The sequence below is a fragment of the Dreissena polymorpha genome, chromosome 3 (genome assembly GCF_020536995.1).
Source record: "Dreissena polymorpha isolate Duluth1 chromosome 3, UMN_Dpol_1.0, whole genome shotgun sequence".
Taxonomy (NCBI): Eukaryota; Metazoa; Mollusca; class Bivalvia; order Myida; family Dreissenidae; genus Dreissena; species Dreissena polymorpha.
This window is the reverse complement of record NC_068357.1, coordinates 95,395,382-95,407,488: the sequence shown is the minus strand read 5'-3', so window position 1 is coordinate 95,407,488 and position 12,107 is coordinate 95,395,382. Positions and strand designations below refer to the sequence as shown.

At 35.8% G+C, this 12,107-nt stretch overlaps 1 protein-coding gene across 11 annotated transcripts in view; it reads left to right on the top strand.

Moving 5' to 3' along the window:
• Window positions 1-12,107, top strand: part of LOC127875386 (ninein-like protein) — a 101,974-nt gene that overhangs the window by 66,627 nt on the left and 23,240 nt on the right. For all 11 annotated transcript variants that reach the window (XM_052420428.1, XM_052420432.1, XM_052420429.1 and 8 more), the window contains 4 exons: window positions 4,217-4,401; window positions 5,172-5,344; window positions 8,259-8,602; window positions 11,852-12,060. In XM_052420428.1, the coding sequence (XP_052276388.1) occupies window positions 4,217-4,401; window positions 5,172-5,344; window positions 8,259-8,602; window positions 11,852-12,060 (911 nt within the window). The remainder of the gene's footprint in view (window positions 1-4,216; window positions 4,402-5,171; window positions 5,345-8,258; window positions 8,603-11,851; window positions 12,061-12,107) is intronic.

Below are 12,107 nucleotides of genomic sequence, written 5' to 3'. Positions count from 1 at the left end.
GGCCCTTTGAAATTTTCCATTAACTGAACATATAGTGCAATTCTTGTCCGGGCTATTTCTCAGCAACTTATGACCGGAATTCAATGAAACTTTATGGGAAGCTTCACTACCAAGAGGAGATGTGCATATTATCAGTGGTTTCTGGTCGGATGATTTTTCACAGAGTTATGGCCCTTTGAAATTTTATATAAAAAAATTCTTGTCCCCCCAACTACTGTGCTCTCAAGACGTTTCCTTTTATCTGAATATATAGTGCAATATTGTGACAAAAAACCTTTGGGGAGCATCACCCGTCTCCGACGATTTCTTGTATTCTTTCTGATTTTGCTCATGGTGAGCTTTTGTGATCACCTTTTGTCTGTCATTTGTTGTGAGTAGTGTGTCATAAACATTTACCGTTCTTGTAAATACTCTAGAGGCCACAGTCATTTTTTTCCAATCTTCATGAACATTGGTCAGAACATAAAATTTTGTTCCAATGATATCTTTGACAAGTTCAAAAATGGGATTTGGAGGTCAATAACAAGGTTACGAAGTCAAATTAAAGAAAAAGCTTCTTAACCCTCTAGAAGTCCCATTTATTGTCCAATGTTCATGAAACTTTGTCAGCACATTTGTTTTAATGATTTGTAAGGGGAGTTCGAAACTGGTTCCAGTTGGTGGAAAAGCATGGCAGCCAGGGGACAGAGCAGTTTTCCTTATATGGTTTTAGTAAAACCTTGTTATTAACCAGGTTTTTCGAAGAAAAAAACTGGTTATTAGATTGGCGAATGTCGGCGGGCAGGCTGGCGGGCGGGCGGAACAAGCTTGTCCGGGCCATAACTCTGTCGTTCATTGTCAGATTTTAAAATCATTGGGCACATTTGTTCACCATCATTAGACTGTGTGTCTCGCGAAAGAATTATGTCCATATCTCCAAGGTCAAGGTCACAATTTTAGTTTGAAGGTCAAAAATGGCCATAAATGAGCTTGTCCGGGCCATGACTTTGTCGTTCATTGTCAGATTTTAAAATCATTTGGCACATTTGTTCACCATCATTAGACGGTGTGTCGCACAAAAGAATTACGTCGATATCTCCAAGGTCAAGGTCACAATTTGAGTTTGAAGGTAAAAAATGGCCATAAATGAGCTTGTCCGGGCCATAACTTTGTGATTCATTGTGAGATTTTAAAATCATTTGGCACATTTGTTCACCATCATTAGATGGTATGCCGCGCGAAAGAATCACATCGATATCTCCAAGGTCAAGGTCACAATTTGAGTTTGAAGGTCAAAAATGGCAATAAATGAGCTTGTCTGTGCCATTACTATGTCATTCATTGTGACATTTAAAAATCATTTGGCACATTTGTTCACCATTATTGGACGGTGTGTCGCACGAAAGAATTATGTCAATATCTCCAAGGTCAAGGTCGCCACAACTAAAATAGATGGATTTTAAAACAACTATGTAACTATGAAAGGATGATAACTCAAGAACGCTTAGGCCTAGGATCATGAAACTTCATAGGTACATTGATCATGACTAGCAGATGACCCCTATTGATTTTCAGTTCACTAGGTCAAAGGTCAAGGTCACAGTGACTTGAAATAGTAAAATGATTTCCGGATGAAAACTCAAGAACGCTTAGGCCTAGGATCATGAAACTTCATAGGTAGATTGATCATGACTAGCAGATGACCCCTTTTGATTTTCAGGTCACTAGGTCAAAGGTCAAGGTCACAGTGACTCAAAACAGTAAAATAGTTTCGGATGATAACTCAAGAATGCTTACGTATAGGATCATGAAACTTCATAGGAACTTTAATCATGACTGGCAGATGACCCCTATCAATTTTCAGGTCACTAGGTCAAAGGTCAAGGTCACAGTGACTCAAAACAGTAAAATGGTTCCCGGATGATAACTCAAGAATGCTTACGCCTAGGATCATGAAACTTCATAGGTACATTGATCATGACTGTCAGATGACCCGTATCAATTTTCAGGTCACTAGGTCAAAGGTCAAGGTCACAGTGACTCGAAACAGTAAAATAGTTTCCGGATGATAACTAAAGAATAATTAGGCTTAGGATCATGAAACTTCATAGGTACATTGATCATGACTGGCAGATGACCCCTATTGATTTTCAGGTCACTAGGTCAAAGGTCAAGGTCACAGTGACAAAAACGTATTCACACAATGGATTCCGCTACAACTGACAGCCCATATGGGGGGCATGCATGTTTAACAAACAGCCCTTGTTTTCTAATTGAAATCAATGTAAATTTTACACAAGGGGGTTAACAATACACATTTTGAATTGTCTCCCTTTATCAGACTTTTTTTCAGCTGAAAACCTGGTTTTGTGACAATTTTGTCCCTTGTTACACTTGAAGTCACATTTATTTTCCCTTCTTCTTGAAACTTTCCAGAACATTTATTCTAATGAATTCCTGGCAGAGGTTAAAAGTTGTTCTGGTTCATTGAGAAACATGGCCCGAGGCGGCGGGGCAATTTTTCTTATGTTGATAATGTGAAACTTGGGTTTTGTCCAATCTTCATAAACCTCTGTAAGAACATTTTTTCTCATGATAATTTTGGTGAGTTTAAAAATGAAAATGTGTCAGGAAATAAAATATTTATGTTTTATGAAGAACCTTTTTTTTAACACCATCTTCTCAGAATAATTAAGATTTTTTGGGTCTTAGGTGAGCACCTTAGCTCATGGCTCTCTTGACAAAACATTCATTTATGGTTTAGGGGCTTTCTAAGCTAATATTAGAGCTTTGAACTCTTTAGACCATAATAGGAAATTCTACATGATAGAAGTAAGTTATTGTCTTTTAAAAACATCATAGTTGTAGATATTGTCATTGTAAGCAAATTTAGTATATTTCACAACACAAACATAACCCAGTAATAAGTATGTGTTTCCCTATCTGCTGCCCATCTAAATGATTGATTAATATGATGCCAAGTGATTATAAACAGGAGTTTATATTGAAGCAAAATAGAGAGCATGTACATGTATCCGTACAAGAAATAAATCTAATATTTTGATGTAGCATGGAAAGTTTCAGAAAACGTGTTGTATTTTGTGCAATGTCTCCAAAATCAAGAGCTACATTAGTCCAGAAGAGATATCATTTACACATGCATGTATAAATGTGAAATGGCTTTGAATTAGTAATGAAATTCCTTGCAGCCATTGACAGAGTTAACACCCTTTACAAATCTGATGATAAATTGTTCATTACATACTAATGATTACATAATAACTATCAATCAACAGATGTACACAAAAACTAATTCATTTACACTGAAAATAATCACTATCTACCACTGAACTCGTTTAAAAAATAATAAATATTTGTTATAATTTGTTTGCTACTGTGTTTGGTGTGTGTAAAAATATCTTATTTAAAAATATCAATTAAAATCTGGTTTAATGTGACAATTTTTTATATAATCATGTTTATCATTATAACATTTGGCTTATTGCTTTATCTTATGATAAATGTATAGTTACTGCTTCAGTTGTAGAGTGGTATTAAGTAAATGTCTGGCATTTTATAGTGTTAATTCTTAATTTTTGTTATATATATTTTATTGAATGAATTAAATTAAATGCATAACAATATTAACTAATACTTGATGAGTATTTTTTTGAGGGTTCCTAAATGAATTGTATCATGAATGTATTTTATTGGTTTTAATCATTTTAACTCTCTACTGTTCAGAGTAAAAATGGCTAAATGCAACCAGCAAACAAAAAGAACAGATAGCAACTCGCAGGCTGTAGAGGTTTTGTGCATTTTGCTCCTCATTAGTACCTTGGGATTGGAAAAGAAGCCTTTGAGAGTTGAATTAAGTGAGAAAAGTATTTAACCTTTTCCCACTCAGAAGCAAATAGAAAATGGCTATGTACAAACAGCATTAAACTAGAACAGCCTGCAAGTAACTCGCAGTCTGTTCAGGTTTTATGCTTTTTGCTGCTCATCAGTATCTAAAGATTGAACATGAAGCTATTTACCTTGAATCTAGTAAGTCAAGTCTTTAAGTAATTTTAACTTTCTTAGGGACTTACACGTGCGTCCAAATACTATCTAAGTGGTAATGGGTTAATTGAGTTTGATTTTCTGAGGGACTTCAAAAAGTAAAAAAGCATATCTGAGCAGTAAGGGTCAATCAGAGAGAACAGTTTCAAGCCCTTAATGTGTTACTTTCATTCAGGTATTGGTACCCCCAGTGATAAGGAGTTGATTGTGCAACTACAACAGGAAGTGGAAGAGAGCCGGCACCACCTGGAGATTGAGAGGAGGGACATCGAGCAGGCCTGTAGGCTAGAGATCACTAACATTGAGGCTAGACACGACCAGGAGAAGGCTGAACTCTACCAGCTTATAGAGAACGAAAAGGTGTGGAGTGGTGGAGACATATTTTGAGGAGAAAAATTATTTTGAGGGAAAATTGTATATAACTTTTGTGGGGCATGGTCACGAAATAATTGTTTGGCCTGTCCCTCGCTACAACCTTTGGCAATGGCACTTTGCACTGATGAACTGCTTAGATTAGCTAAGTGTGACTAGAAAAGTGTGAGAATGTTTAATGAAGGAAATTCTATTAAACACTGCAAATAATTCAGACCAGTTGCTTGCAACATATGTTTATCTCGAACATGGTAAGAAAGATTCCAACACTGGAGTTGTTGATTCAAGCATATTTTTATGCTCTTTAAATGACTACTCATAATCAATGGAAATTGAAAAATAATATTAGTAAATATTATTTTCCATTGAAAACTGTGAATTAAGTATGAAAATAAAACAAAGCTGTGTTCAATGTTATTGGCATTTTTGCATATTGTTATTTTATTGCCATTTCTAACCGACTCTTTCTCATATGAGCTGGGTCCTGGAAACTGGGCTTTGTGCATGTGCGTAAAGTGTTGTCACAAATTAGCCTGCGCAGTCTGCACAGTCTAATAAGGGACAACACTTTCCACCTAAACTGGATTATCATTCAGAATAGACTCCCTTACACAAAAAATCCCATAAAAGTGGAATGTGTCGTCCCTGATTAGGACATGAAAACTGCACAGGCTTATCATAGACGACACTATGCACACAAGAATTAAGCCCTGTTTTCTCAGAACAAGGCTCATATTGTTTCCACTGTTGTCTGGCAGGAGAGGATTGCCCATGAGTTTGACCGACTCCAACAGGAGGCCCTGTCTGAGTTAGCGAGGGAACTGCAAACGACTTTCGCACACGAGAAGGAGGAACTTGTACAGAAACACACCACTGAGAAGAACCATCTACAGCAAAAACACAAAGAAGATTTTGAAAACCTCAAGAGGAAGTAGGTTTATTTATTGGCTGAGTAGTTTACAGAAATATACATGTGAATAGTGAATTGTTCAATTTTTAGCGAGGCTGTTTTCGGAAAAAAACACGAGCTATTGTCATAGCCAGCTAAAACCTTAACATTGGCTCTAAAATCAAAGTGCTTCCACCTACAACTTTGAAACTTCATATGTAGATGCACCTTGATGAGTTCTACACGCCACACCCATTTTTGGGTCACTAGGTCAAAGGTCAAGGTCACTGTGACCTCTAATATCAAACTTTAACATCGGCTCTAAAATCAAAGTGCTTCCACCCACAACTTTGAAACTTCATATGTAGTTGCACCTTGATGAGTTCTACATGCCACACCCATTTTTGGGTCACTAGGCCAAAGTTCAAGGTCACTGTGACTTCTAATATAAAACGTTAACAAAAACCTTAACATTGCCTCTTAAATCAAAGTGCTTCCACCCACAACTTTGAAACTTCATATGTAGATGCACTTTGATAAGTTCTACATGCCACACCCATTTTGGGTCACTAGCTTAAAGGTCAAGGTCACTGTGACCAAAAAAAAAAAAAAAAAAAATTTCTGACAAGCTTTTGCAGCCGAGCGTGGCACTCGTTATGCGGTGCTCTTGTTTTTTAAATGTATATTTGTTATATTCTTGTTAAAAATGTGTCTCGCAGCTGGCTGAATTTTAAGGTAAATTCACTTTGTTGTTTGTTTTTATGCTCCCGGTAGGGTGGCATATAGCAGTTGAACTGTCCGTCAGTCAGTATGTCAGTCTGTCAGTCTGTCCGTCCGTCCGAAAAAAACTTTAACATTGGCCATAACTTTTGCAATATTGAAGATAGCAAATTGATATTTGGCATGCATGTGTATCTCATGGAGCTGCACATTTTGAGTGGTACAATTTCAATCTCAAGATAATCCTTTAAGGTCTAGGGTTGAAAATACAAATCTAAGGGAAGTAATAAGCTTTAATGGAGATAATGATCTGACCTGCCAAATTATATATTTTTATGCCCCCAGTAGGGTGGCATATAGCAGTTGAACTGTCCGTCAGTATGTCAGTATGTGTGTATGTCAGTCTGTCCTTCCGTCCGAAAAAAACAACAACTTTAATGTTGGCTATAACTTTTGCATTATTGAAGATAGAAACTTGATATTTGGCATGCATGTGTATCTCATGAAGCTGCACATTTAGAGTGGTGGAAGTTCAAGGTCAAGGTCATCCTTCAAGGTCAAAGGTCAAAAAAAAAAAAAAAATTATTTCAAAGCGGCGCAAAAGGGGGCATTGTGTTTCTGACAAACACATCTCTTGTTTTAAAATAAATCAAAGCAGCGCAGAAGGGGGCATTGTGTTTCTGACAAACACATTGTGGTAAAAGATCAAGGTCATCCTTCAAGGTGTAAGGTCGAAAATACAAATCCAAGGGAAGTAATAATCTTTAAAGGGAGATAATTATATATAATAATATGAAACCATACAACTGAAGCATAATCAAAATGACATTTTATGGTCAAGCCAAGCACACAATAACACTTTTGGGCATACAAGTATCTTAGGTAAGTTAAGGTTACCCGTGAATCTGCAGTCACTACCGTGGCTTATAATTATTTGCTACTAAAAATAGAGATTTGTTAGAGACAATTATTTTCAAGGGAAGGAATTTATATAATAATAAATCTCAGATTATACATTTCCTTACTAAGAATTTAAGTTCTTTTTACAGATACTGTACAGATTTTGTATTTTATTTATTTATAACTTAAATGATTGATTTGTCAAAGTTTTTTTTAATGATATAACTATCATTTCTTTCCTGTACTAATTTGTGAATGGTAGGTTTCATTACTTACCCGTGGACTTATGTACATAGATACATGATGAACTGTGGTTACGATCTCTTTGAAAAAAAAACACAGGCCTTGGTCATCAGCGATGTCTGACTTGGTTATTTTAACTGTCTACAGACCACATGCAGTAGGGTGTCTGTCTGTCTGTCTGTCTGTCTGTCTGTCCGTCCGTCCGTCCGTCCGTCCGTCCGTCCGTCCGTCCGTCCGTCGTCGGTCCGAAAACTTTAACATTGGCCATAACTTTTGCAATATTGAAGATAGCAGCTTGATATTTGGCATGCATGTGTATCTCATGAAGCTGCACATTTTGAGTGGTGAAAGGTCAAGGTCATCTTTCAATGTTAAAGGTCATAAAACAAAATCCAAGGGAAGTAATAAGCTTTAAAGGGAAATGATTTCTATACCTGCCAAATGGTAAATATAAATTTTATTTCAAAGCGGCGCAGAAGGGGGCATTGTGTTTCTGACGAACACATCTCTTGTTAATTATATTTTTGTTGATTTTAGCTTTTCTTTTTCTGCATTGTTAACAAGGCCCTTATTCACCAACAAATTCTTAGACTTAGCTTAAATATGAAGAATATTCTTCCAAACTGTAATGTACCTAAATTACTTTAAAATCAAATCTAGCATGGCAGTTTACACCTAAAATTATGTAATTCTTGTTTAAGTACAATGTTTTAATGATGAAAACTGACAATTTAAGCCTACACATATGAAAACTGTGAGGTATATTCTGGAGTCTGAGCTGATTCTTAATTTTTAAGTTTAACCCTTTACCACTTTGATACGCATTTTCACGCAGTTGTAGTCCCTTAGAAAGTTAAATTGAATTTAATACTTTTCTTACTAAAAGATTTAAAGGCTTCATTTCCAACCCTAAGTTACTGATGAGCAGCAAACAGCATAAAACCTGAACAGACTGCGAGTTAATCCCAGGCTGCTCTGATTTTATGCTGTTTGCACATACCTTGGTTTTGTTTAGCAGGACAAAAAGCATAATATTCTAAAATACTGTGATATGTTTTGCATTAAACGTGTTATTCAACCATGTGACTTTCAGATTCAAGTCTGAACAGAAAGAAGCTCTAGAAAAACAAAAAAATGAACTGAGAGCAGAGTTCGACCAGGACAAGTTACAACTGGAAGAAGCCCTAGCAGAGAGTGGACCATTCATAAAGGGGCTGGAGGAGAAGATAAAACAACTGGAACAGAAGCAGGTGAAGCAGCAGGAGAACAGCGAGAGGGAGTTGAAGAGGCAGAAAACAGAGATGGAGGGGATGCTGACGAGGCACCTACAGAGGGTGGAGGATGTGGAGAGGCAGAAACACGCGCTGGAGGGGCGATGGAGGAAGCAGGTCAGCGACACGGAGGTGCAGCATAGGAGTGAGGTGCTGGAACTGAGAGGTGGGTGGAGTTGATTGAGCGGTGTAAGGGGAAAACTGGGCTTAATGCATATGGTTATTGTGCCATCCCAGATTAGCCTGTACAGTCTGCACAGGCTTATTTCCGCTGTTATCAAAATTTTATTGAAATAAAGTCTCTTCTTACAAAAATCTAGTTTAGGTGGAAAGTGTTGTCCCTGATTAGATTCTGCAGACTGTGCAATCTATACATTGATGAATTTTCAACTCAGTACATCTGAAGTATTTGCAATGATAAATGCATACATTATCTTTATATCACAAGAAAATCTTGTCTTTGGTAATTTGTTAGTCATTTGGGGATTATGGTGTTATTTAGTTGCTCTATAGTGGGCCTCATAAAAATGTAGAATGAATGTCATAACAATCCGGAAATTTAACGAAGTGGAAAAAAGGAACACTAATAGTGATTCAGTAACAGTGTCCTTTCATAAAAATTCATAGTAACAATATCAGTGTTTATGTGATATTTTCCAAAGACTTTTTATCGACCAGTATATATGCATTTAATGTCATTGTTGAGTTGTGATAAATAGCGGCAGTAATTACAAGCACAATAAGATTAGGAGGCGGTGAACAAATATTAAGCAATAATCTTGTGTTTATTATGAAAAAATTATGTACGTTTGTTGCAAAGAAACATATATAATTTTCAACACAGCTTTGACTTAATATATTTTCCCATAGGATGTATGCAAGTTATTGTAAGATGAGACAGTGTGGAGTGTTCATACAGCAAGAAAGTAATAATGCTTATGTTTACAAAATTCACATTATTCAATGAAATCAGTATGAATCATGTGGAAGGTGGTGGGTATGTTGTGCATGGTTTAGGACAATAACAATGGACATGATTGGCACACTAACCAAGGGCAGAGAAATATCATTTATCAGATTCATACATTGTATACATGCCTACACATGTATATAATGTTGGCATTAGATATTAACAGGTGCTGTCCATGGTTTCCCCCTTCGCCCTTGTTTAGCTCATATGTAGTAAAAGTCTATATAAAATCCTCTTGTATATACTTTTATATAAACACAACAGCTTAAAATAAAAGTAATAGTTGAACAGTTCGAGTATTATTTCATACTTACATAAAATAAACTTTGTTGTTTATTTACAAAGCAATATACAAACATTATTTCATTCAAGCTGTGCGGCCTTTTTATTTGTCATTATTCGCTATATGGTTGTTATAAAAACATAAAGCGTTAAAGACACATTCATGATGATCAAGTGTATTGTCGTAGGAAAATAATAATATAAAGTGTCGCTTAATGAAAAAAGCCCTATTGAAACAATTGATTTTATTTTCTTCAATTATTTATTTCTTCAGGGGAAGGTGAAATATTCGTAAAATGCACATACATTTCACAAGTGTGTCTTTCTCAGATGAATAGAAATTTAAAATGGAACAAATGAAATCTTTTTCTAATTGTTCCACTTGCTTACTCATGCTGTCAACAAGATAATAAGCAAGCAAAAGCGATTTCCCATTTAAAGTAAGAAAGTACGTTTCAAATTAAAGAAGAGGTTTACATAACATATAATTATATTTCAAATCAAACCAACAGGTTTTTAACCCTAAAGATACCATGTACATTTTTTATGTATTAACTGATCATGTTTCAACGCAGTATTGTGCTTGTCAATAGTACCAATGGTAATCCAGTATGTTTAAACATCGATATCATCATGAAGTGATTCACCCCAAAATTTGCGAATGCATCAATAAGAACTTATTATTTCCTTACTGTGATCACTTTATGATCCCTTGCCATAGGCGGAGGGATATTGTTTTGGCATTGTCTGTCCGTCCGCCTTTCCGTCCGTCCGTCTTTCCGTCCGTCCATCCGTATGGAGCCATATCTTGGAAGTGCTTTGGCGGATTTCATTGAAACTTGGTATGAGTATATATATGGTGATGATGATGCATGCCAAATAGCATTGTAAACCATCTGTTAATAACGGAGTTATGGCCCTTTGTATCTTTAAAAAAAAAATTTTTGACTGTCAAATATAACACTTTTGTGTCCAGAAGCATATTGGCGGGGGATATCAATTCAACAAATTTGCTTGTTAATAATCAAGTGAAGCCATAATTGTGTATAAGCGGTATACATAACAAAATATTGCAAATGTAATAGTCCAGTGACATCTTAAATTCATGTACTGTTTTATGACTGTTATCAGGTTGTACAGCACATGTGTGATGTGTCAACAAATTACCCAAATAGGTTCATTTCTAATACAAAAATGCAAATTTAGAGTTATTAATTGTTGAGGAAAATCTGGGTGTCCAAACAATTGGAGTCTCAATAAATGTATTATTTTGGCTGTAAAAGAGGAATCCCGAAAACTTAGAGTAATAAGAGTATATACCGGTAATCAAATCAGCTGTCATAGCCTTTCAATATTCCACTGTATTGGTTGCGCCTGCGTTCAATATAAATGATAAATTTTGAGTCTTCCTTGAACAAATCATTCCCCCCCAAAAAATGATAGATGAATTTTGGACCTAGGCCTATTACAGATCTATTAATTGCATTCAAAAAGATTGTTGAAATAAATGTTCCCATTAATATCTAAATGTTTATTTCTGGCAAACATTATGTTAACAACTTGCTTATTATAAGTTTATTAAATGTGATGAGTAATTGCGATCTTTCGCGGACGAGGCATAGCAGATTTGTGCTCATGATAATAAAAAGCATTAATTAAATTGCACTGGTAACCTAAATCTATACATTTGTGTTGCTTTTTCAACTTGCTATAGTAACTTCACATAATTGCAAACATACACTATAGATTGCCTATTTAAAAATTAAAATGGGAGTTTTAATTTTATTAAACTGCATGGTAACATCATAGAAACTATACTAAAAGTATCTAAAAATGTGTCTAGAACTGATAACTTTTGTGTATGTTAAATCTTAGGACAATTTTGAATCAGTTTCGATAATTTTTATGGTAAAATTGCATCTGAACTCCCTTTTTTGTAAACAAAATGGAGCATAGATTGTTCTTTATTTGGTTACCTTGATTCAGATCATTTTGATCACAGGGCTATATTTGGCCTTTAACACTGTGCAAATTGTCCAGAATTGAAATTGCATTAAATTTGTGCCCCAAAGATTTCGAATAATTCCACATTAAATGTTTATATGTAAAAAACAGTAAGTTTCAATCTCCATTTGATAAACAAAGTTATACCTATAATTGCAGGAGAAATTGATCAACTGAAACTGGCGGTGCGTGAGGCAGACCAAGGGAGGGCGGGGCTGGAGCTTGAGTTGAAGCAGCAGAGGGCGGAGCTAGAATTGTCATGGCAACAGGAGAGGCACGAGGTGGGGGACGTGTATGAGGGGCGTATACAGGATCTTGAGGCTCAGTGTGCGCAGGCTGAGAAGCAGCTACAGGCCTTGATGGCTGGTGTAAGTGGAATAAGGCCAAGAGTAATATAAATGTTTAGTTTATATGG